Raw genomic sequence first — 26491 nt, 5'->3', positions numbered from 1 at the left:
CTCATTTGACGTTGTGATAAAAACACATGATGTACGATGTCTGCCTGTCACCCGGTCACGGTTCATAGCCCTGACTTTTCTCCTCTCTGTCATGGCCTCCAGTTCTTTGTCCTGTGTTCTCACAACCACTGTTAACACCTTGCTTCCAGAGTTTTGACTAATAGGGATAATACAGGAATCGTATTTTTATTAAGTGTCTTCTTTCATTGGACATAATGACCTCTCAGTTCATGTGTGTTGGCACATGTCAGAAGTCACATAGGTTTTTTTGAGGCCAGTTACTCCAGTATATAGCTAGATAATGTTTTCTTTATCCATTCATCCATCAGTGGTGACTTGTTCTGACTACGAAGTCAGTGGTTCTTTGAATCTGGGAATCAGGTTAGTTCACAGGTATTGGAAGGTGGCCCTCCAGTCAAGGAAGGGGCAAGAAGCATTTGTTCCTGGCTATACCACTTGTGTGTCAGTCTGTATATCTTGTATGTCAGTTCTGGGGAGTTATTGGAGCTCCTGGAAATATGTAAAACCAGCCCTAGGAAATAGGTGCTGAGTAAGATTGAGATGTCCTTGAATCAGGAAGGTGGAAGTGTGGATACAAGTGACCCTCAATTAGAGATGGACTTGAGTGGAAACCCACAGATGGAGAGTCAATGGGATGTCTGAAGATCATCCAAGATTTTGTGCCTATAAACCCAAAGCATGGCCAGGGGACCAGTGACGCAGTGCAGGCGTTTCCATGAGGCTCCCTAGTCTCAGGTTTGTGTTGTTGGAGCCTTTTCTGCATACTGAGCAAGCTTAGGAGGACATTTAAGAAGTGTCCTCATCTTCAAACAGAGTAATGCTATTCTTTGGTTCCATGCATTAGAACTTCAAGAAAGGTTTTGTTTGGTTGAAAGGTTTCTTGTTTGGGAATAACCAGATGCCCTGTGTATGCCATTGCTTAGTGAAGGCGCCCTAGCCCATGTCTGCTCCCACTCAGGGTTCTTGCTGTCTTCAGCTGTATGTGACAGCCACTGCTGGGCAGGAACCACCATATTGTTTTCTACAGTTGCACTGACCGTCCTTCTCAGGATGTTTTTATAGCATCCTGTGTGCCACTGACAACTTCTGTGGAGTAGCCAAGGGAAGATTTGATGACAGCCATCTAGAACCTTCCATTCAAACCCCTTCACCTTTGCAGGGAGCTGATTCTGACTTACAGGCTGTTTCTGAAAATGAAGCTACCTCTTTCTTCCTTTGTTGGTCTGTGTCTGCTGCTCTCACAGAAGACTTTCCGGAGCCTTCTTTCCTCTCTGATCTTTGCAGCCATTAGCCAGATCCAACCTTCCAGAAGGTACCTCCCAGCTCCATGGTGGAAGGACTCTTTTATACACTCATGAGGCCTCTGTCTTAGCGTGGAAGCAGGCACAGCGCTGTCCCACAGGATTCTCCCTCCCCTTCACCGTAGAAAGCTTCAGATAAGGGCTATAAACAAAGCAGTCAGAACAGCCTTTACCCCACCTTGGGGTTCATTTTGGATTTAGGAAACCGAATGTCCCTACCTCAACCCGTGAGTGAATGAGTATCGCTTACATTGAAAGATGATTCTATGTGGCTGATCAGTTAGTAATTGAATGCCAGGTCCTTTGTAGGTTCTGGGGAAGCTAAACTGGAAATGGGAACAGATATGAATCAAATTATCATATATTAAAATATGTCAGTCATGTGTGAGTATGTTAGAGATTCGGGGTGTGTAGCCAAGGTTAGGACTGCTAACGTATTCAGGGTGGGCTTTAGTTGGCTGGAGGAAGTTTCCTATAAGAATTAAATCTGAGCTGAATCTATGAGGATTAACAGGCAAGTTCGCCGAGGAGGTGGGCAAGAGAAGTCTGGGCAGAAGAATTTTCATAGGCAGAGTCTCTGTGCTGTGAGGAAGTGTGGTGAGTCTGAGGGGCAGAGCTTAAGCCTGGTTAGCCACACTCCAAAGCCCGAGGGAGGTCTAGCTGAGGATGAAGACCCAGGAAAAGGAGACAGATCCTCTTGGCTGTGTGTTCCATCTTGTAGTAGTGTCCTTTCTCTAAGAGAAAACAGAAAGTGTTCCTACTTATTAGAAAGGCTTGCTCTGTAATGTCACCCCTTTGGGTCAGATGGTGCCTCCTGCCGCTGATAGACCTGGCACCTGCCACTGATAGACCTGGCACCTGCCACAGCCTGCACAGTTGGCCCTTGCCATTTTTTTGCCATGAAGGCTTTTCCATAGTGGTTTGCTGATGTGTCTGGCTTGATGCTCCACACATGGACAGACCTGTTTCAGACTCTCAAGCTCTATTTGAAGACAATTCTAGCAATGTTTGATTAGTGCTTTGCCAGGGAAAGCAGAGGATGCCACAAGTCTGCATCCACCCTGACCTTCCAGCAGCTGTTAGCGACTAGCTTTGCCCTTGTTCTGAGCTTTCTCCCCAGCCATTGCTTTTATTGGCCATTAAATTAATAGACGGGAGACACTAAATGAGTCTATCAAGATTTGTTCCACGGAACTAATGGTGTTTTGCCAAACACGGCTCTTGGTGTCTTGTCTTGGCTGACCCAGTTTCTCTGCTCAAGATGAGCAGACAGTAGTAGCCCATCAGCTCTGACATCTAGGTCATTAAGCAGCTGCCACCTCAACCAGGCTCTCTCCCTCTCGGGTCCCTTCAGTGGCATGAGGTGACCTGTGTACTGTAGCCTGTGGGTGGCCTTTGGCTTCCTGGTTCGAGGGTGAGCAGGCACAGTCAGAAGGTGCCTCCCAGCTGCAACAGTGGGTGAAAGTGATGCTGGAGATCTCGTTTTTACTTCTTACCTGACAGTTCAAGCCCAGGATCAGGCCAGAGTACATAACTGCAAACCGTGTATGACAAGAGTGCAAATGGAGCAGGGACTAACAACCGTGCAGACAGAGCAGGGTGTAACTGCAGACGGAGCCATATATAACTGCAAACAGAGCGGTGTGTAGTGGTGCAAACAGAAAAGTGTATAACTGGTCAAACAGAGCCGTCTGTAATTGTGTACACAGACTGTTGTATGTCTGTGCAAACCAAGCAGTATCTAACTATGCAGATAGACACAGCTGTGTATAATTGTGCAAACGGATCAGTGTACTGCTGTGCAAACAATCTTCAGAAGAAGCAGGTAAAGAACGTGAGGTCAGGGACCCCAGCTTTGTCTTTCTCTGTATTCTTGGTCTGGTTACATGGTGTCTCTGAGTCTGTAAGATGGGGTAGGAGGGCTTACTCATGGATAATGTTTATCATGTGATCTCCCTTTTCTGAATTCGAGGGTAGAAAGACCCTGGAGCACTGTGACTGTGCTCCCTCGGTGCTACCGCTCTCGACTACATGTTCCCTAGTGTACTAGACTTTACATTTGAGGCGGAGCTGCCCTGTGGTCTGTTCTGTGAGTAATGGCATGTTCTCTTCTTTCTCCTGTCTACTCTCCTGTGTGTAGGTGACAATCGGATTGAGGTTCTGGCTGAAGTCTGGGACCACTTCTTCACCGAGACTCTCCCTACCCTGCAGGCAATATTTTATCCGGTTCAGGTCAGTATCACTGGAGAGCAACAGCCTGTCTCCTCCACTGACCGAGGTGATCAGGCCTCTTGCTAAGAGGGGGACAGTCTGGAGGTGGGGCATCTTTGTTAGTAAGGGCTCCAGAGGTCTTTTGAGCATTCCGTGTCTATGTTTAACCTCTGACTTCAAGTGAAAAGAGGGTCTTATATATTACCAGCAATTTGTAGGTTCTTGTTACCTTCATGGTTTTGAAATTACACACACACACACACACACACACACACGCACACACACACTGAACAAGATGAGTTTTCTTTTTCCTTCTCTTTCCTTCTCAGCCCACCCGTCCTTTCCACAGGCTTTCTCTTTGAAGTGCAGTTTTAAAGTACCTTATTAGTGCACATTGATCAGAAAGTGTTGGTTCATCAGGATAGCTTCATGTGTGTGTCTGGTGCACGATGATGGTTTGCACCCCTATTGCCCTCTGTTGCTGCTCCCTCCTTCCTCCCCCTCCTGCTAGGACCCTTGAAACACATTTCAAGCAAGTTGCTCTTGTCCTGAAGCCGTGGGAAAGAATGACGTTCCTTGGTCTCTGATGGCCTCTCACCCAGAGAGAGTTACATGATGGAATCGGGCTGGGTAGGAGGATGTGCAGGCTGGAGCTCTAGAGTGTGGGCTTGTCAAGGCTATTTAACTTTACGCACATCAGTCCCTGCAAAACATGGGATAGCGATTTAGGGCTGGCGAGAGAGCATAGCAGTTAAGAGTTTGCACTGTTCTTGTAGAGGTTCTGGCTGTGATTCCTAGCATCCACAAGTGGGTGGGTGGTTCACAACTGCCTGTAACTCCCATTTCAGGGGACCCAATGCCCGCTTCCAGACGCCATGGGCCCCTACACTCATATGTACAAACTCACACAAAGAAACAAACATATAGATACAATTTAAAGTAATAACAATAATAAGTGTTTTTCTAGAGTGTGAGATTTAGGGGGAAGACTCTTGCTTGCCATGGAAGCGTGAGGCTCTGCATTGAGATTCTTGTCTCCTGTTTAGAAGTCGGTGTGGCTGCACAACGGTGGTTGGGGGAGACAGGCAGATCTCTGAGTCTTGCTATCCAGGAAGTCTAGCTTAACTGGTGAGCTATTCCTCTCCAAATTGCTTGCACATACCTGCAGCTTGCTCACATTCCTCTCATCCCCCTGGGGTTAAGGCTTTTCCTGGTCTGCCTTGTTGAAGTATGAGTGTAGTAGGCAGAGCCACCAACAATGGTTGGAATTTCCTTATTCCCCAGCGAACCCCCCACCCCAGATTGTTTGCACTTCACTGATGGTGTTTCAAAGGAGCACTCCATACCCAACATTTAAATGTTGCTCAGTGATGTCGCTTCCCATTGCAGACTTGCCTCTCCTGTAATACAGAAGCCTGGCTGCAGTCCGCTCCCCTCGTCATGCTCAGTGTGCCCACAGATTCCTTCTCATTTGCAGTTGTCGCCCCTTAGCAAGCAGCAGGTCCTCAGAAAGACAGACCTGAGGGTAGGGTTCACTGATGTAGCAAATAAAAATACTAGGTGTTACCTTAACATTGAATTTTATATAAATGACAAATAATGAATTTTGATATATGGACATATGAGAAAAGAATTTAGCCATCATTTGTGATAGCATTCCTTCTAGGCTGTGCCCCACAGTTACCTGTCAACAGTCAAGTAATGCCTGGCTTACTATAAAAGGGGCTGTTTGCCCCTTCCTCACCTTCTTACTCTCTCTGCTCCTTCTCCTTGTCCTCCCCTCCCCTCCCCTCCCCTCCCCTCCCCTCCCCTCCCCTCCCCTCCCCTCCCCTCCTCTCCTCTCCTCTCCTCTCCTCTCCATGTCTCTGTTCTTCTCCCTCTCTCTGTCTTTCTCTGCCTATCTCTATCTCTACTTCCTCTTCATCCCCCGTACCCATGTCCTAAATAAACTCTTTTCCATACTGTATCCATTGTATGACTGGTACCTCTGGGGAAAGGGATGCCTCACCATGCGTCCTCAGAGGCACACCCTCCCACCTTGCCATAACCATGTTTTTACCAAACATATCCTAGTTCGTTCTCTGTCTCTCTCTGTCTCTGTCTCTGTCTGTCTCTCTCTCTCTCTCTCTCTCTCTCTCTCTCTCTCTCTCTCTCTCTCAAACACAACATCTTTTGTTCGATCTCTTTAACCCAAAGGAAGAAGATGCACACACAGGTGAGGGTCATTTGTGCGGCAGCTGCCAGGACATGACAATGGCCGAGGAATGTGGGGTGTGAGTCAGGATGGGCACTGAGGGGACTCAGAGCCAGGCAGGAACACAGTCATAGAGACCTAGGATCGGCTGTGCATGGCATGGCTGCTCATCCCACTCCATGCATGTCCCTGCCCCCCCCCCCAACTAAGCAGCCCACCCACCTAGCCACTCTCTTCCCTGTTGACCTTGAAGGGCATCTGCCTGTACTGATTCATTTTATTTGCTAGACAAGATGGAGAGGGAGAGACCCGGATTCAAAGTTTTAGGTGGAATTCAAAGGGGGTGAGGAGATCCGGAACAAATGGGCAGAAGGCACGCTATGTGGGCAGCCTGCATGTTGGGTAATGTGGAGGTAATTTTTCTGTCTCAAGGACAGAGGTTACAAGGAGATAGACTTGCTTTTACTTTTGGATGAGTAGGTGTCCTTTCTCTGATCCACTATGAAGTGAAGCCACAACAGAGTCTGAGAACAACCCAGGTGCCTGGTTAACGGTCGTGAGTGGTAGCCAAACAGTGATTGGCTTGTTTCTGTTAATATAAACTGGGTACCTCATCTCTCCCGGTTGAGTGCTTTTCCTGACAGCATGGGAGGCCAGCGTTTGTACATGAAAAGGCCTTTGTGGCTACTGGGACCATCCATGTAAGGTCCACATTATGTGTATCATGCCCATACACAAGTATGGGGTACTGAGGACGGTTTTGATGTACGTTGCGTCTCCCACTCTGGTCTAGGATCGCTTGGACTCACTTTTCCACAAGGGAGGTAGATGGTACTGAAGCTATACAGCCCTCTGGCCATTTACTAAGCAGAGTCGCTTCTTTTCTGAGTATGTATTGTTTAACCTTAGCTTAGAAGACTGGAAGGCGAAGTCTTTCATCTTTTCCAGGAGAGTGCTGTGACCCTCCTGCCTAGCCCACTCCCAAGTGACTGCAGGTGCTTGTGTGAAGAGGTACTGCTGAGAACATTCTGGAAAGGAGATGGAGTGGGAAGGGATGGAGTAGCAATAGAAAAACAGGTTGATTTGAGATGTTGCCCTAATTTTTTGGATCTGTTCCCAGCCTCCCTGGCCTGATCGTACCGGTGGGTTTGGAATAGGTTGCTCTTGCATGTCTACCGTGTTTACCCACTTAAACAGTCATTTCTATACTCTCCAATGTATGAGAAAGTGTGCTCTCAGATACAGATGAGTCAGTGCATTCTTTTGAGAGGGGAATGTGGCAGGATCCGTTAAAGTAAGTGTGTGTGGCCAATGTCAGGTGCCCTTCTTGACTGCATATTTTTTGAGACAAGGTCTTACTGACTTGGCTAGGTTGACTGACCTGGAATCCCTAGCTCTGCCTATCTAGTGCTGAGATGATAGACTTCATCTGGTTTTTAAATGTGGATTCCATCACCCTCAGGCCTTCATCCTTGCTCAGCTCTCACAGTAATGAGCCATCTCCACATCCCAGTGTAAGGGCAGATGTGCCATCATTGCATCCCGTTGTAAAGGCAGATGTTGATAGTGTACGCTTTCTTTCGAAGACTGATGTCGATCTGCATACACTGACAAAAGTGTCCCGAGAATCATGGATGAACATGTTTATTGCAGCATTGGTGTGGTTAAAAGGGGGAGGGGCATTTTAGTTGATGCTGTGGCAGTTAGAGTATATTCACATATCGGAATACTAAGTGTCCTTAATGTAGTACAGGGCAGGGGAGAAGCATGGTGCGCTGATTTGCAAAGGTGTCCAAGTTACACTAAGCTAAGTAAAGGCATGAAGAGTGTGGCCTCTGTGTGTTTAAAGGTTCTGTGTGCAAGTTTATAGAGCTAGAGACTGTCTAGAAAAATTCAGAAGATGAAATTTTCCCCCCTCCTTTTTTTTTTTTTTTTTTTTTCTTAGAGACAAGGTTTCTCTGTGTAGCCCTAGCTGTCCTGGAACTCACTCTGTAGAACAGGCTGGCCTTGAACTCAGAATTCCTCCTGCCTCTGCCTCTCAAGTGCTGGGACTAAAGGCGTGCGCCACCACTGCCCAACTTGAAGAGTGGTTTCTTGTATGGATACCAAGAATGCTACAGAAGGTGGCACCTGCTTGTCCTAACTGTGTCTTAACTGTTTGAATATTAGCCTGAAGACAGCTTACTTAATGATTTAGAAGTGAAATCCAAAACAAAGTGGAGAGGCCTCCAGTGCCTGGGGAGCCTCTGGGGGCTTCCCAGAAAGACCAGTAATACAAAGTTGTAATGCAGTGACTGGTGTGTGTGTGTGTGGGGGGGGGTCTGCAATTGCCTTCCTACTCCTTGCTCTCTCTTCTTCCCTCCAAATTGACATTCAGACGAGTTTCAAAAAATCTGCCTGCCCTTTCCTGCCTCCACGTTTTCTGCCTTGTATGATTTAAATTAAACACTTCTACTACTGATACCACATAAGGGGTGTAGACACAACTTGGATAGTTTCTGTCAGCCCCCAGCATCCTGTATGACTAAGTAGCCTGGCCTAAACAGAGCAACGAATCTGGGTCTTGCCCTACTAGCTATCTAGCTGTCAGGCATGGGTAATACCAGCTTCCCAATGTTTTAGATTTTGAGAGAATAAGACTGTACATGAGGGGTGCTGTAAAGAAACCACTGTGGTGGCCGCTCCACAGGTAAGAGGAGCAGAGAAAACGTGCAGAGGCATGTGGCAGAGGCCAGAGCCAAGGGGGAACAAAAAGCAAACTGGACACAGCCAGGACTATGGAAGCAAGTAGAATAGCAAGAAACAGAATTGTGAGAAAGAGACTAGGAAAGAATGGGGGTGGGGTGCTGTTATAAAAACATCTGGAACAGGGCTGGAGAGATGGCTCAGCGGTTAAGAGCACTGACTGCTCTTCCAGAGGTCCTGAGTTCAATTCCCAGCAACCACATGGTGGCTCACAACCATCTGTAATGGGATCTGATGTCCTCTTGTGGTGTCTGAAGACAGCTACAGTGTGTACTCATATAAATTTAAAAAATGCATCTTTAAAAAAAAAAAAAGATCTGGAACAGGCTGGTGGCTAGCAAAAGGGCCAGGAGGCTAGTGTGGCAGCCTTGAGCTATAACAAGTACTTGTGAATAGGGACTGAGGCCAGCCACAGGTACCTGTCAATGGAGAGCCATATGTCCCTTTTGATGGGTGGGAACCCATCTCATATGTTCCTAAGGAATTCTGGCTTTTATCTGACAGTCAGAGATCCTTCTCTGGTCCAGCCTGAGCTAAGGCATGATGGCAATTTCTGCACATATGTACTCTCTGAGACCCAACAAAGATCAAGTAACACTACTTTTCTTCTTTCTTTTTAAAGATATATTTATTTATTATATGTAAGTACACTGTAGCTGTCTTCAGACACTCCAGAAGAGGGTGTCAGAACTCATTTCAGATGGTTGTGAACCACCATGTGGTTGCTGAGATTTGAACTCAGGACCTTCAGAAGAACAGTCAGTGCTCTTAATCGCTGAGCCATCTCCCCAGCTCAACACTACTTTTCATTTGTAATTTGTAATCATCTTAATGGCATAGAAAGAAAGATGTAAAACATTGAGGTATAAATTGCTTTATCCCTGCTTCACACACTTATGCATAAATGTAAATAAATCTTCAAAAAATGTGAAGCCGTCTTTCCAAATCCCAGGGTTCCAGTAAATGAGTATGAGAAGGACACATACAAACCACAGCATACTGTGTGGAGATTATACTCACTCTTTATATCGCAATGCTTAGGGTCCTGCCTAGGGCACAGAGCCTACCAAATGCAAACTCTTATAACTATTGGCACTTTTCTCCCCCACCCATTGCCCCAACCACTGGAATAGTCACACTCCTTCTTCTTACTCCTTTCACATGCTCCTCACTACTTTTCTTCATTAATTACTTGTGACTATGTGAGAATCTAACATCTTCCGTAACCATGTAAGGTCGATTGCCTGACATGGGATGAGCACTTAAATGTTTAACAGATGAAATTGAGGAAGTGGCCTTGGGGAGGAGAGAGCAGTGATCTTTCTCTCTCTTTTCCCACCTTCCTTTCTCTCACTAATTTCCACCCACTGTAATCTCCTGACACCATGGTCCCTATTACATGGGTATTTTATTGTCTTCGATTAATTAGGCAGGTTGAGCCACACCTTGTCTTAATGCCAGAGGAAACTGGAGCCTGGTCTTCTGAGACAGCCCACAGGCCTTGCCAATGCCTGTTCTAGTCCATCCCGAGTGCACTGTGAACACTTGCCCTGGACTCCTTGAGGCTGGTGGGGATCCAGCAAGCACTCACCTCTTACCCCTCCACATGTCTTCTTCCCCCAGGGACAGGAGCTGACCATCCGCCAGATCTCCCTGCTGGGCTTCCGGGACCTGGTCTTGCTGAAGGTGAAGCTGGGTGACGTGCTGCTGTTGGCACAGTCCAAGTTGCCTTCTTCTGTTATACAAATGCTGCTCATTCTGCAGGTGAGCTCCAAGGGGCCCTGTCCCTTGTGGCAGCAATCAGCCGAAGGATCCAGGATCCTGCTGTGATGGAGGTGGGAAGGAGGTGGAATCACAGAGCCCTGTGGCAGAGCCGTGCATTCTTCTGCTTGTTTGTCCATGTTTCTTGGTTCACCGGTTCCTGTACCTTTGCTGTGCACCTGTCAGGACCCTATTGCTCTACTTAGGGCTAGTCTTGGAGTCAGGAAAGAACTAAACACCTGGAGCCTGATTTCCTGGGAGCTGTGGCTTTCTCCATCCCTCGGGTGAGATTTGGGTACCCACATTCCCTCTGCCCTGAACACCGTTGTTTGGGATAGTCAAGACAGATACTAAATTTCTTCTCCTGCTTGTACCTTCAGCGCCCAGCCCAGAGTCTTGAGCACAAAAGTAACCATTTATTGTGGTGCCGGCTAGTGAAGGGTACACATCCTTGTCAGCCCTTAAACTATGCCAAGGAGCCAAGGATTGAAAACGATGACAAAGTATCTGCTGTCATTGAGTCAAGAGAGAACTAGAACTCCTAGATGGGCTTCATGAAAAAGCAAGACCATGTCAGGTCTCCGAGCTCTGGTCACTTCTTGGTCTCTGTTTGGATCATTCTTCCTGATTTTTCTCTGATGCCTTCTCTTGTGGCCTTGCCCGGATGCTCTTAGACTTGGTCTTTTCTCTGTTTGTGGAATTATTTGGACCAGATTAGATGTGACATGCCATGGTGTTTGTTTCCAGGGAGACACTACCCAGATGGCTCCATCCTGTCTTCTCATCCCAGTCTTAAATCAGCAACAGGAAGATGAGCTAACACTTCTCCGGCTCTGGTTGTTTGCCAGGTGCAGGCACAAGGACTATAAATGTTCTGTTTTTCTTAAACAGTCCAAATAAGCCCTTTTATGAGGTCAGCGTTGTTGTTATTCCCATGCTCCAGATGAGGAAACAAAAACAGGACAGGACTCTTATGCAGTTGAGTGAAATTTCTCAGCTGGTAGGAGGTAGTAAGATTCTCAGATGCAGAACTGTGAGCATCCTGATCCCTTCTGTAGGGAGGGATCTATCTGGTTGGCACATGTTGGGCTTGGATCTCCCGTTTGCCCAATCAACTATGACCTTGAATGTGGTCAGATGGAACCAACATGCCCCAGGGAGCTCTTTCCCATGGATGGGTGTACAGTCTCAGGTTCCTCCATCAGGCTCCTGTTGACTAATGAGATATCACCAGCCCCATCTCCCCCCCCCCCCGCCCCCCACTGCTGTGCTTTTGACTCTCTTGGGGCTATCCTCAGCGTATTCCCCTTTCCTGTAATAAGAAAGGAGGCAGGGTCATCTTAGAGATAAGGGTGGGTATCTTTCTAGAGCTAGCCTTTTTGTAGATAGGAGGATGGGCGTGGCAAAGCGCCCGCAGCTTACATCTGAAATGCTGAATTCAGGGCTTAGCTCCCAAATATGGAGCGTGGAAAAGGAGCCCCTGAGGATTCTAGGACTGAGGTTAGGAGGCTGGACTCCACTTTCTGTTTCTGTTTTGACTTATAACGCCATCCAGTATTACTTACTTCCCCTTCAGCTGTGTCAAAATACCTGACAAACACAACTTAGAAGGGGAACTGCTTACTTAAGCTTACAGTCATCGTTGCGGAGAAGGCACAGTAACGGGAAGGTGAGGCAGCTGGCCACGCTGTATCTTGTATCTGTATCAGCAAGTAGAGAGAGATGAATGCTGGTGTTCAGCTGGCTTCCTCTTTCTATGCAGCCTGAGACCACAGCCCAGGCAATGGCTCTGTGCGTGAGGTGGGTGGGTCTTCCCACCCCTATTAACCTAGATATGCTGCCCAAGGGGTGTTTCCATAGTGACAGTCAAGTTTAACTACCATACATCTCTTTCCATGTATGGTCATGGCTGCCTTTTGAGGACCCTCCCCATCTGAAAGTGGAGCATGCAGACCTGTTTCTGTAACAAAAGCCTTTTGAGGTTCTGGGGTTTGTGTGGAACAACCCAACAATACATGACATCACCCCCCTTAAAGTCTCTGAAGGTGTACCAGAATGTCTATCTACTCTGGCCTGTCCCCTTTCCCCACCACGGTGTGTATATGCAGTTCTTTGCAGCTGATCTTAGGGAATCTGCTCAAGTGTGTCCCTGGGCCTAAAGCCCCTTCATCCCTCCATCAGACATTAGAACCTGACTCTCTAATGCTGACCTGTGCTGTGGCCTTCCTGGTCCCTGCAGGGCTAGGGTCTTGGTGCTCATTTTTTTCTCTGCTCTAAACACTGTTGTCCAGAGCAACTCTTAAACTTCTTCCCTATGCTGTGCCCTCAGCACCCTTGGTCATAAAAGTAGGTGCTCATTGAGCATGGCTCAGAAAGTGATGGAACCAGTTAGGAAGAACCCAAGATCCCTGGCCTGAGTCCCATGATGGCTTCTTCCTTTAGAAGTGAGGAATATAGCCTGAGAAGTTCCATGGCTGTGTTGAGGTTCTGGAAAACTGGGCCATGAAACAGTCCCCACTGTGGATCTTCCTGTTCTTCCCACGTCAGGGTACTGGAAGGTCAGAGAGTTAGTTGGCTAACTAACTCAGGAGTATAAACTGAACTGTGTGAGCTGGGTCAGTCAACCAGTCCTAGTCTTTTTTACTCTCTCCACCTCTCAGCCTTCCTTCCTGTCCCACCCCCTCCCCCCCTCCTTTCCAACACTAAACATTCTGCTACCTGAGCTCAGGGAGGGTGGAGCTGGGACAGAGGGGGTAGAGAATCGCCAAGCCTGTTTCTAGCACCACAGTCAAGCTCATCCCAATATAGTCACTCTCTCCACATCTGTCTCTTCCCTTCCCTTTTTAGTCTCAGACTGCAAACCCTGCTTATATTTTGTCAAATTTGCATATAATCTGTAGCCTCTTTTCAGGTTTCTTGTTTCCTTAAACCATCCAACACCCAGGCATCTGTGCCTCATTTGGTGTAGCAGAAAAGGGCCAAGGAAAAGCCCATTTACTTGGGAACCACATCTCAACCATGGATCCCTAATCTGCAGGAGCTGGCCCCACTTGCTTCACTCCACAGACAACTTGCAGGGCTGTGGTGAGCTTTAGCTTTTTACGGGGAAACCATTCAGGATCTCTTCTGTGAATTTGAGGAGATACTCTTTCTGGGTAAGCACAGAGTCCTCTGAAGTCTCTTTTCCCTCTCAGGCCCTTATTCCTTTCTGGTCTCTGGGTCTTTGCTACCCCTCAACAGGAGGGCATACTTTCAAGCCCCCTGCAGTGAGAAACAGTTCACAAGGAGCCTGCTGGTTTTCTAGAAAGCAGATGTATTACAACTCCCCTCCAGTTTTGGCTGTCATGTCTCCTTTTTTTCCCTGCCTAGGCCTTTGTCCTTTCTGGTCTCTGGGTCTTTGCCACTTGGCTTTTACCCAGGGCTTTTACCTCACATGCAAGTTTGAAGACTCCTACTGTGCTTACTGCAGAGACACACCTAGAACCACTTTCTAGGCCTTCTTTCTCCTGCCCTGGACTTTTCTGTGCATTTTCTCTGTTTCCTAACCTGGCAACAAGTAGTGGTCACATGGGCTCATAGCCAGCCAGCTTGGGTTCCAGTCCAGTGGAGGATTTGTTTGTTTGTTTCTGTCATCTATTGGCTGTGCTATACTAAGCAACTTTCTTAAGTCTCCTGGGTTTTATTGGATCCACTGGAAGAGAGACCTGTCCCTGGTTGTCGGGAGGCCTGTGTGTTTGTTCATACGCAGTGCTTTTGTGAAATGCTTGCATGCTGTAGGTGAGCTCTTCTGGGGGTGGGATAATCATTGGGCTTCACCACCCCTCACCTTTAGAGTGAGAATTGGGACTATGCCACTTACACTGTCCTGGGTGAACCTAGACTTCATTTTTTTGTTTTGTTTTGTTTTTGTTTTTGTTTTGTTTTTTTGTTTTTCAAGACAGGGTTTCTCTGTGTAGCCCTGGCTGTCCTGGAACTCACTCTGTAGACCAGGCTGGCCTCAAACTCAGAGATCCACCTGCCTCTGCCTCTGCCTCTCTGCCTCTCTGCCTCTCTGCCTCTCTGCCTCTCTGCCTCTCTGCCTCTCTGCCTCTCTGCCTCTCTGCCTCTCTGCCTCTCTGCCTCTCTGCCTCTCTGCCTCTCTGCCTCTGCCTCTCTGCCTCTCTGTCTCTCTGCCTCTCTGCCTCTGCCTCTCTGCCTCTGCCTCTCTGCCTCTCTGCCTCTGCCTCTCTGCCTCTCTGCCTCTGCCTCTCTGCCTCTGCCTCTCTGCCTCTCTGCCTCTCTCTCTCTGCCTCTCTGCCTCTCTGCCTCTCTGCCTCTCTGCCTCTGCCTCCCAAGTGCTGAGATTAAAGACATGCACCACCACTGCCCGGCCAGATTTTGTTCTTAAAAGGCCCAGTTTCTGGATTTGCTTCTTAAACATCATATGTATGTATGTATGTATGTATGTATGTATGTATGTATGTACGTATGTATATATGTATGTATGTATGTATTGTTTTTCAAGACAGGGTTCTTTATGTAGCCCTGGCTGTCCTGGAACTTGATCTGTAGACCAAGCTGGCCTTGAACTCAGATATACATTTGTCTCTCAGTGTCTGTTTTAATAGACGCTCATCTCCCCTTCAATATTCTTACTAATTTTCAGTTCAAGGCCCTGCATCTTCATTTTGTACAGGGCCAGGAAAACCTGTCATTTGTGTTTTGCTAGGCAACCTGGCAGAGGGTCTGAGGAATGAGGGCTGCTCCCTCTGAAAGGCTCAGTGTAAACCATGTCCCCATGTCCCATGTCCCTGGGAGAGTCACACAGCTCCAAATCTTGCATTTATCCTTTCTCTCATCTCCTGCCTCCTCTCCATTTCCTGTTCTCTCTCATTTTCATCTATTGACTTGGGACAAGTGCCCAGTGCTTCTGGCCTGTATCCTTCATTCTAACCACAGGGAGGCTGACTGTGGCCACACTGCCCTCTGCACAGAGGAGGGTCATTGGCAGGTGTTGACAAATGTCCACTGCTTTGACATTACACTGACCTTTATCTGTCTTGGGTGTTCATTTGTAGAGTGTTCACGAGCCCACAGGCCCAAGTGAGGGCTACTTGCAGCTGGAGGAGCTGGTGAAGCAAGTGGTGTCTCCCTTTCTCAGCATCAGCGGGGACCGCAGCTGCTCAGGCCCCACGTACTCACTGGGTAAGAAGCACTTAGCTCTGAAGTCTAGAGGCTTGTGGATAATGATGCTTATAATGAGGTTCCAAGCGCCAGTTGTCTGCCCAGAGCTTTGTTCTAGTGAAGGCCAGTGTAAATCTTGGTTTGTTAGTTACAGATGTTCTGAGACCATGTGGCAGCAACCCTGCCCTTCTACCAATCTTCCTTAGAGACTGGTTCCAATCTCTGTAGTAATGCCTGTCTCATCCACTCCTTTGACCAATGGCTTTGATCTTTCTCATTAGTTTTTCTGTATCTAATACCAGAAACTGTATTTTCGTATAATACCTGCTTTAGTTGGGCTTACTGTTACTATAATGAAACACCATGACCAAAAGCAACTTAGGAAGGAAATGGTTTATGTCACTCAAAGTTCTATATAATAGTCCAATATCAAAAGCAATGAGGGCAGGAACTCAAACAGGACAGGAACCTGGAGACAGGAGCTGAGTAGAGACCGTAGAGAGGTACTGTTTACTGACTTGTTCCCCATAGCTTGCTCAATCTGCTTTCATGTAGAATCCAGGACTACCAATGCAGGGATGAAACCACACACAATGATCTGAGCCCTCCCCCCATCAATCACTAATTAAGAAAACACCATATAGTCTTTCCTACTGCTAGATCTTATGGAAGCATTTTTTTCAATTGAAGTTCCCTCCTCTCAGATGACTTGTGTCAAGTTGACATAAAACTAGCCAATCCAACATCTGTTACTCATTTGAGTGGAAACCCACCCATGATATTTCTTCCCTTGACAGTAGCCACCATGTCACTTTTATAGTCAGATCTTTCATCTACTGTCCCCACTCTACTTCTGTAAGTACTATAAGATCTTTCACTGCAAGGGACAGCAGGGCTTTTGGATTAGGGAATAGATTCTGCCTGGGTCTCCTGATTTGGTGGCTGTATGGTACTACAGAACCAGGCAGTGCCTTAGTCTCTGTATAGAATCTAGAGGTGAATCAGATCTTCTCCTAGTGAGAGCACAGTCTAGACAGTCTCAGTAGAAACATCTGATGTCATAGTACAATATACTATAGAATAGTTCCCAACAAAAACATGGCCTTGGTAGAAACAGCCTCATGAAAGACTTTTGATAAAGATTCTCCAGTTACTGCCTAAGATGTAAGACCATACAAGGCAGACACTTGCTTGTTTCTGTCTTCAGCATTTGCACTGGGCCCTGATGTCCAGCTATGCCACAATAGAGTGGGTGTTTGAACATGCTTGTTAGACCAGTGTGGGCTGGTGTACTCCAGAGCCAGGGCAGCTTGCACTCACAGAAAGGTGCAGAATGAGAAACATCACCTGGGTTACACTCACTTGGCCCTCATCCCACTGTGATGGATTTGTAGTTAAGCTTCAAAGCCAAGGGGACAAGGAACAGTTTCCAGAGAGCATGCTGCCTGCCCTTTCTGGGCCTCTTTGTGTAGAAGGCTGAGCCTTCCAATAGCTGCCCTCCTGGCCCTGGTCCTGTTTCTCTGGAGATACTAGCTTTACCACAGCAGCCACAGACTGGAGGAGGCTGGCTCCATTCAGCTGACTCCCAGGTCTCACTGGCTCATTCTCTGATCTCTTCCACACTCCCTTCACATAAATTTGAAAGCTATTGAAGGAAGGCAGTCTCCTGCCTGCCCTCTGCCTCTTCCTTAAGCTGGATGCTGTATTGCCTCTGTCTCCATGGACCCTCCCTTCCTTATTACTCTCTGGCCTCATGTCATTTCAGGGATAGGGACCCAGGGAGATATCAGGATGCCAGTAGGTTAGTGGTATTATGCCAAGAACTCCATCATAGTCAGGGCCCAATTCCAATATAGGGGAAGATAAAAAACAAAGCAAAGCAAAACAAAACAACAACAAAAACTTTACTTCAATCCCCATAAGCTTGTAGTTAGAACAGATCCCTGTAACAGATTAATGAGAAAACCAAACAAGTGTGTTGAAATATATGGTCTCACATACAGGAGAGACATCCAGGGAACAAGTGGTTTTCAAATAGTTGGCTTTGAACTCCTGTTTATGTAACGTCTTTAACAAAGAACAGGAATTTTGAGCCAAGGTCTCATGTAGTCGGAGCTGGCCTCAGCCTTACTATGTAGCCAAGGATGACCTTCAACCTCTGATCCTCCAGCTTGAACCTGCTTCTTCATTGCCTTTAGTTCACTAATCTTCATGTTTTAAAAATTATTTTATTGTTTTGTGTGTGTTATGGGTGTTTTGCCTGTGTGTGTGCACACGTGTTTGTGTGTCTGGAGCCTGAAGAGGCCAGAAAAGGGCTTTGATTTCCCTGGAACAGGAGTTATGGGCGGTTCTCAGCCATCTTGTGCTGCTGTGAATTGAATCTGGGTTCTCTGGAAGAGCAGACAGTTGTGGGGCAGTGGGCGTGGGAGAATAAAGGGGGTGGGAGAGAACATGCGTCCCACCAGGTTCTCTGGGCAGGCAGATACAGAGGACTGCCACACATGGCCCCAGGTGGGTGTCTGGCTGTGGAAGCCACAGACCCAGTCTGAGGTGGGTGGACAGGGAGCAGTCCGAGGTCTCTGGGTCTCAAGGAAGCCAGAGATAACAGGTTCTCAGTCTCGGACATCCCAGACACCCCTATATGTCTCAGAAGAGCTGAGAACAAAGTGGAGGCCCTGGGACAGCTCCGTCATCCCCGGGGCTGAAGTGAAGAGAGGGCAACCGGAAATGGGGCGCTAGGTTGTTTCCACGAGGGTGAGAGTCCTTGGTCCGGAATGCAGTAAGGCCTTCTGGCGGGAGGTTAGACAGGGCTCTTTAGGGGAAAGCCTATTGCATTGTTCAAGCATGGCGGGCCTTGATGAACAGAGACAGTCTTTGGTTTTAGAACTTTATTGTAGAAAAGCAAAAGAAAGAGAGAAGGTAAAAAGAAAGAGAGATGCCGTACATGACCACGTGGAGAGAAGGGGGGAAGGGAAGGGGAAAAGGAGAGCTAGAGATTAAGAAAGGTGAGAACTTAAGAGGAGGGAGGAAGGGAGGGAGAGGGAGAGGGAGAGAGAAGGAGGAGGAGGAGGAGGGGAGGGAGGGTGGGAGGAAGGGAGGGAGGGAGGGAGGGAGGGAGGAGCCAAGCAGCCTCTTTTATAGTGGGCTGGCCTATCTTGCAGTTGCAGGATAGCTGTGGGGAGGAGCATACCTGGCTATTGTCAGGTAACTGTGAGGGTGGAGTCTAGCCAGAATGCCAGGAGCTTGGGACTTTGCATAACTGATACTCACAGGATTATGGAGTTGGGGGCTCTGTGGTGTCAGGCACCTGTCTCTGGGAACGTGGCTCACTGTTCCGTCCCTTGTAGAGTTTTCTACTTGGGTCTCCGGAGCAAGCTTCGTTCAGTCAAAACAGGCTGCCTTTCACGGTTCTACAGACAGTGCTCTTAACTGACAACCCATCTCTTTAGGTCCCACTTCATGTCTTTAATCCTAGCACTCTAGAGGCAGAGGAAGGTGGATCTCTAAGTTCAAGGCCAGCCCAATTTTACAGACTGAGTTCCAGGACAGCCAGGACTACACAGAGAAACCCTGTCAGAGTAGATGTGAGAATCCTAAGAGGAGGTATCCCTGTCTCCAACCCAAATAAAAACAATACACGTTGTCATATTAAGGTGAGGCCTGAGGCTTTGTATTGAGGATAGTGTCGTTTTTTAAAATTCAATGAATTAAATATTTATTTATTATTTGTTTATTTGGTGTGTTAGTGTGTGTGTGCACACCTGCACACAAATGTCCATCCATTCATGTCTCAACTCAAGTATGAAGGAAAGAGAACAGTGTATAGGAGGCCATTTTCTCCCTCTATCATGTATGTTCTGCGGTTTGAACTCAGGTTGACAGGTTAGGTGACTGTCACCTTTATCTGCTGAGCCATTCTGCCAGCCCAGTCCTTGTTTTCGAAAGGTTGTCTTGAAAGGGACAGAAGGGTGGCCATTATTCTCTTTTAAGCGGTTTTTAGATCATTATCCTTTCATTTTACAGACATCTTAGCAATATGTTTTCATACTCTCTGCCAGGCACCTTGCATGCTGCTGCAGGTGTACCTGTGAGCAAAGTGAGATGTACCCCTGCCCACAGTCCAGTGAGGGGCGAAATTACACAGATCCTCTACGGGAGAAGCACAGGGCCCACCCACCCAGGACACTGGGGAAGGCTCCCTGTAGGAAGTGGGGTCTGTTTGGGGAAATGTAAAATGGGCAGAATTAGCTGAGTAAACAAAGCGGGTGGTGGGCTACCCAGTCAGGAAGGACCAATGGGAGGACTTCCAGGGTCGTGGAGAGCTCTCTTGAGATGGACCTCTCAAGAAACTAAAGGAGTTTCAGAGGTGCAGAGTTACTAGCAGCAAGAAGCAGTGCAGGCCCTGGCCAAATTGTGTGTACTGTGCTGGGTGTGTAGTCACTGGGCCCTTTGAGTTAGAATCCAAAAGCTAAGCTCTTCTGCAGCTGTTATGGACAGTCCACCATCCTTCATGCCCAAACTGTCAGCATTGAGGGTGTGAGGTCATTAAGGGATAGTGGCTTAGGCGATCCTTAGTCCAAGAGGTGTCCCAGGCCAGACATTCGTCCAGACCTCTACATGTTAAAAGCTGAGGAGACCTTCCTTACCCTTTGGGGATAGAGACTGCTATAGCATTCATAAACTGGAGATGGCTCTGTGGTTGAGAGCACTGGTTGCTCTTCCAGAGGTCCTGAGTTTGATTTCCAGCAAGCACATGGTGGCTCACAACCATCTGTGATGGGATCCAGTGCCCTCTTCCGGTGTACGTGAAAAATAGATCACTCATATACATAAACTAAGTATGTATGTGAAAGTAGCATTCACTCAGCCTGGGGCAGGGGGGTATTAAGACAATAATTGGGATCTTGGAGAAATGGCATAAAGGTTACAAACATATTGCTCTTAGAGAAGACCCACGTCCGGTTTCTAGAACCCAATCCAAGTCCCTGTAACTTTAACTCCAGGGAGATTACAATACCTCTAACCCTGCATGTGAATAGGTGCACATGTGTGCTCATACCTGCACATAGACACACATAGATACACATAACTTTTAAAGAATGGACAATGAAAAAAATTTTAAGAGTTGCAGTGGACTCATGAGAGATGCTTTAGCTGAGGCAGGGCTGTGCTGTGTCTCCCCTGAGACCAACACGAGATTGCCAAGGCAGCCGGACCATCATCTGAAAGGCTACTCAGCCAACAGCCATGCTGCACACTCCTGTCCAGGCTTTGGCAGATGTACATGGCCCAAGGAGGGTGGTGCCACCCTCACTCTTGGGGTGCCTGAGAAGTGCCCCAGTTTTGCAGGCAAGAAAGGTAGAGACTTGCTGTTATGAAATATAAATTGTGAGATAATGCAGCAGGAGTGAGGGAGTACCAGGCAGGCCCCTGCCAAAGTGTCACCCTGGGAAATCACACATGTGACAGATCTAGGATAAAGAAAGCTTATGGGGGGGGGGGAGAGCAGGGGCGATAGAGAAGAACAGAAAGAGAGAAAGAGAGGCTACCTGGAAACACGGGGGAGCAGTGTGGGGGGGTGGGCCGGGGGAGAAAAAGAAGATGTGAGGGAGGAAGAGGAAGGCGTCTGGGGTATCGAGCATTTCTCGTATGCTGCCATAGGAGGCTTGCCCCTGGCTGAGGCACAGGTAGTAATGGCTTCGGTTGATGATGAAAGCTATTGCTAGGCAGTTGCTGGGCGGAACCTAGCAGAATTGTCCGTAAGCCAATACTTGCCCTATATCCCTGCTGTGTGCCCTGCATCCTGGACTCCAGAGATACCGAGGCAGTGTCTTGCCTGACCTGGATTTGCTTTAGAACAATAGATAAGTGATTCTATCCAAGGGTCCAAATGGAGTGTGTGTTTGTGTGTGTGCACACGTGTGTGTTCATACATGCGTGCAAGCCCTCCCCTCCAAAGCCCCACTTTTTCTTTTCAGATTACAAGAGGAAAATGGAAGTATCAAGTAAGGAGGGTAGCAGTGAATCTAAAAGAAAAGCAGCAACAACAACAACACCACACACACACACACACACACACACACACACACACACACACACACACACACACACACAGTGCAGGAGGCCAGGCCCAAGTGCTACCTTTCAAGTTACCCAAATTCCTGAGCTACTTGGGATTTTTCTGGGGCTCTCAGGGCCTCTTCCCTGCAGCAAACATTCCCAGGCTGGATTCCTCCCCTAAAAAAGCCCTCCCAGTCCTCCACAGCCTCATTCCGTTATATCCCTGGGGCCCTCTGCCTATCCCTGGGGGCCTCTGCCTATCCAGCTGGACACTACCTTCTCTGCATGACAAAGGCCCTGTGGGCCTTTGCTGCTTCTGGACTGGAGCAGGAGCCCGCAATGGCAGGGGCATTCTGGGAGCCTAGGAGATCAAAGGCTTACTGGGGAGCCAGTCCCCAAACAAAGGACTGCTCCACCCTAGCTTTGCCTCTCTAGGAGTCTAAAAGAAACTGCCATTGCTGGCTTCCACAGAAATTAATGCCTGACATGGTTAGGGACCTGTGAGGAAAAGGCTTTCAAAAGAAAGTTAAGGATGGTAAGGTAGCAGACAAGCCTCTCTCTGCAAAAAGTGCCGCTTTACAAGGAAAGCCCAGACTTTAGGTGTCTCAGGAGTTCCTAGGACGACAATCTCAGTGGGTGCCTCTGTGGGAGACCCCATTTCCCCTGAGCCCATGGTCCTCAGGTCTCAGCCTTTGGCTTGCAGGCTTCCCAAGGAGCCTATTGGGGTTGACTGAGGGAGTCACCCTTCAGCTGACTTCTCTGAGGATTAACTCTAGTGACTGGCAGCTCATCAAGGAAGCACTGTCTGCCAGCAGACTTGGCAAACCACGGGGTCCGTGTGATCTGGGCTTTGCCAGCATCAAGTTTAGGACCAAAACATTCTTCCTGAGAGTTGAAAGGCAGTGCTAACTGTAGGCCTCGCTTGCAAGTCCCTTCAGGGTGAGAGAGGAGGCTGTGTGGAAAGTGTGGGGCCTCAGTGACTACAAGGATCAGGGCTCAACTGTGTAGTCTGGCGTTAGCTACCTACCTTCTTGGAGCAGCCTGAGGCTTGAACACCAGCTCTGGCCTTCTTCTGGGAGCAATGAAGAAGAAAGAGCATTGATGGTGGGGCCAAACAGGCAGTGCCACATATCATGGGCCCCTTGGGAGTAGCTTGTCCCCCTCTTCCTCCAGGTGTGAGGATTACCTACTCATCTTTCCCTGGACTCGAACCCTTGTCAAGCTGTGGGATTTGATTGCCCTCCTCCCTGAGCTGTGCAAGCCAGGGAAGACATGCTTCTTTGTAACCAGACCCTAGAGAGGTCTGTGTGACTTGAGTCTATAAACCAGTCCCTAGTAGTACGGCCATCTGAAGTGCTCTTTCTTCAAGACCTCTCTCTAGGAGCTACGAAGATACTTCAGTGAGTAAAGTGCTTGCCAAGGGTAAGGACTGAAACCTAACCCCAGAATCCATGCTGGGCATGGTGGTATAACTTCAACCCCACGAATGAGATCCCTGGAGCTTGCTGAATTGGTGGGGGCCCAGGTTCAGGGTGAGAGCCAGTCTCAAAAATCTAAGGTGGAGAAGTGGTTGAGAGAGCCTCCATAAGCATGTCCACACACATGTATGTGTACATGTGAGATATATGTCTCTTACACACACACACACACACACACACACACACACGGTTCTCTGGATTTCCAGGATACTCTTGGTACCTCTACTCTGACATTTTTCACATTGATATCAGGGAAACCAAGGTTGCATCTTAGGGTTCTTAGTCTCATTAATACAATAATTTTAAGAGGAAGTTGAAGGACAATTTTATTGGAGTTGAAATGAAAAACTTCTATTAGGGGGAATGTCCTTTGATTTAGCAGCACTGGTGTGGTCCACGCCTTTAATCTCAGCATTCTGGAGGCAACATAAATGGAGCTCTGAGTTCAAGGCTAGCCCAGTCTACAGAGTGAGTTCCAGGACAGCCAGGGCTACACAGAGAAACCCTGTCCTGGGGGGATGGAGTGGGGAGGGGCCCACTAAAACAAAAGATTGAAAGCCGTATCAGTGGGGTTGTAGGAGGGCGAGGGATGGGTCTGGCATGAATTAGGGGAAGGGGCTGGAGGTGAATATGATCAAAATAAAATACGGTGTATGGAATTTCAAAGAAGATAAAAATACTAAAAACAAAAGAAATTACACCAGGACAGGCAAGGTATAAATTTCAGCAGCTGCCCGGAGGAGAAAGTCTGAGGGATTGGGCATACGGTTTGACTTACTGGAACGGGGCACATCATGTGGTAACAAGTGGCCATGTGGCAAGGACGAGAGCGGCAGAGAAAGAGTAAGGAAGCCTGCGGTGTCAGGAAAAGCATCCGTGTGTTTTAAGTCAGCATCGAAAAGAAAAGTGAATAAAAGATCAAAAACCAAACCAAACAAACAAACCAGGAAAATTACAGCTTTCTCAGAACTGTAGGCAGACCAGGCTGAACTTCAGGCATTGTGTCAGGGGAATTCTAGATAGGAAAATATAGTAGCTCACTAAAGGAATAATAGTTCTGCCTATCTCTTTAGCATGGCTTAAAGGTGACCCTGCTTTCCCGGCCATAGTTCCGTGGTCAAGGCATAGATCCTGCCCCACTGAAACATTGGGTCTCCCAGCAGGTCAGAGATGTTCTCCTCTTGACCAGAAGTTTCTCTTGAATGTGCCTTTCCTGCTACTCTAAAAGCGGGGAGGTCTGCTGTGGGTCCCAGATGTGAGCCTTGGCTTTGTAAGTAATTGTGACTGTAGACTTCATGTTCATTGTCTGCAGAACAGCAAGAGAGACTGGGTTGGTGAAGCATCTCCTTTGGGGTACAGTACCCAGCTGGGCACCTAGCACAGAGCTTCAGCCTGGCTCTACCCTCCATTCTCTGCACAGGCCTAAGTGTGTAGACCCAGACTTCTCCCCACCCCCATCAAGTCCATGCTTCTCTTCTTTAATAGTCAAGTGCATTTTACATAGTGTAGCTCTAGAATTGTTTGCTGAAGGCTAAGGCAGGTATAGTTCCGAGCATGCATGTATGTATGTATGTACGTACTTAATCATGAGCACACATACAGTGCTGGTCCAGTCTGACCCTGGCTTCAATTCTCAGCTCTTTTCAGCCACAGTCCAAGTGGCCTTTTGTTAATTGACTGCCTGTAGAGCCCTTCATGCAGTTGACCTCAGTGAATGATGGATGGAGCCCAGGAAACCCTCAGAGACACCTCTCCTGGGCTCCTTCCAGCAAGATGAGGCCCATGAAAATCTCTCAGCCAGAGGTACAGTGTGTCTCAGCTACACAAATTGAGTCTGCATTCCCTCAACTTTTCCTGTGTCCTCCCCAGGCCCAGCTCCTGTTCCAACTCTGTTTTCTTCCCGGACTGCCCACCCTGGCTAATCTGTCTGCCCCGGTTTTAGTCATGTATAAATTCTCAGTCTCTTACCAGTGATGGTGCATTCTGTAGACCTCTTCCCCAAGTAGAGGATATTCCTAACTCCTGGGAGTGAATGTTCACACTGAAATGGGAAAGCTCCTCCCTTCTCTCCAGCTCTGTCTCTGCACAGACTCTACCCTGCAGATGGCTGCTTTCCCTCAGGTACAGAGACTGGTTTCTAATATGTGTCCTCTCAATGTGATGGGCTCAGCTTCTGCTAGGCTGATTGAAGTTTCCCTATAGCTGATCCATGGTGCTTGGTTGTAAAAGTAGTATGAGAAATAAGTTGTTCCTAGGGGCATTGTTTGGAGGATGGTCCCTTAGCTAGGTCCTTGCTGCTGTGAGGTCTTCCAGTACTTCCGTTTTAGAAGTATCCATTTTTATGATGTGAGAACATGATAGAAATGTGTGTCTCTGAGGGTACAAGTATTGTGCATAAATTCCTTCTTATTGTCCGTTGCCATTCCGTACCTCATTCCCTCTCCAGGACCCCAGCCAGCTTCCTGTTGAGCACCAGAGGGACGTGGTGGTCTTTTTATTCTCTGAGTTCACAGGGTGCTGGATCACGTCACCCTGAGTCCTGTTCCTTCTCCGCCCATCCCGGGAGCTCTGTAGTTTTAGTAACTGCTTCCCCATTGTCATCTTCACTTTCATCATTGCCATTCTTGCTCCTGTCCGTCACCCCTGTTCTTTACCCTGATATTGCTCTTCCCTTTTGTCCTGTGTCTCTGCACCCTCCCTGGCTTTTCTTGCTTGTGTCTCTGGCAGTAGCCCACGCTCCACCTCCTGGTAAGACCTTCTACTGAAGCACACCCTATCCTGCCCTCTCCACAGCCTCTCGCATGCGTCACAGATGCTTCTGTCTGACATCACGGGGCCATGTGAGCACACACTTACCTTCCTGGATGGGCACAATTCATTGATCCTATACATTGAGTTCCTGCAAGGTTTGCTCAAGCTGTTCTCACCACTCAGCATGCTATCCTCCATTCTCTTCAAGGCTTCCTGCCGTCCTGAAGGCTTATCTCCATTGTACATCATTGGCAGGTTTCCTGATTGTCATAGATACTTTTTCCTTCCTGTGAACTCCACTGGCTTGTCCTTTCCTCAAGGTTGCCTATAGTGGGTTTTGGTAAGCTTTGTATGGACAGCTAGGAAAAACAAAGTCTGGAACGCTAGAGAACTCACCCTAGTCCAAGCCTGACAGTATTCTAGCTGTGTGACCTTGGGTAAATTTATCAATATGCTGTGATTTAGATTCAGCTTTTAGCAAGAGTCCAGAATGTGTGCTAAGCATTTTAAATTTTTTTGTGGTCATGAGATTTGAACCTAGGTCGTCGTACATGCTAGGTAGATGCTCTACCATTGAGCTAAACCACTGGCCTCTCTATACTTTTTATTTTGAGACAGAGTCTTACTTGCTCAGGCTGCTCTGTCACCTAGGCAGGCCTTTAACTTGAGATCCTCCTGCCTCAGCCTCCTGAGTAGTTAGGACAACAGCCTGGTACTCTAGAGCCTCATACATATGAAACTTCAGCCGTTTCTGGAACACAGCTAAAACAGGAGCAGTTGTAGACCCAAGGTTGACACTGGGAGTT

At 47.8% G+C, this 26491-nt stretch overlaps 1 protein-coding gene across 9 annotated transcripts in view; it reads left to right on the top strand.

Annotated features, from left to right (window-relative positions):
• Positions 1-26491, top strand: part of Prr5l (proline rich 5 like) — a 169943-nt gene that overhangs the window by 138212 nt on the left and 5240 nt on the right. For all 9 annotated transcript variants that reach the window (XM_017319279.2, XM_017319278.2, XM_006500236.4 and 6 more), the window contains 3 exons: positions 3463-3554; positions 10096-10236; positions 15291-15417. In XM_017319279.2, coding sequence (XP_017174768.1) covers positions 3463-3554; positions 10096-10236; positions 15291-15417 — 360 coding nt within the window. The remainder of the gene's footprint in view (positions 1-3462; positions 3555-10095; positions 10237-15290; positions 15418-26491) is intronic.

Source organism: Mus musculus, chromosome 2 (assembly GCF_000001635.26).
Source record: "Mus musculus strain C57BL/6J chromosome 2, GRCm38.p6 C57BL/6J".
Lineage (NCBI taxonomy): Eukaryota > Metazoa > Chordata > Mammalia > Rodentia > Muridae > Mus > Mus musculus.
This window is presented reverse-complemented; position numbering and strand designations above follow the sequence as displayed.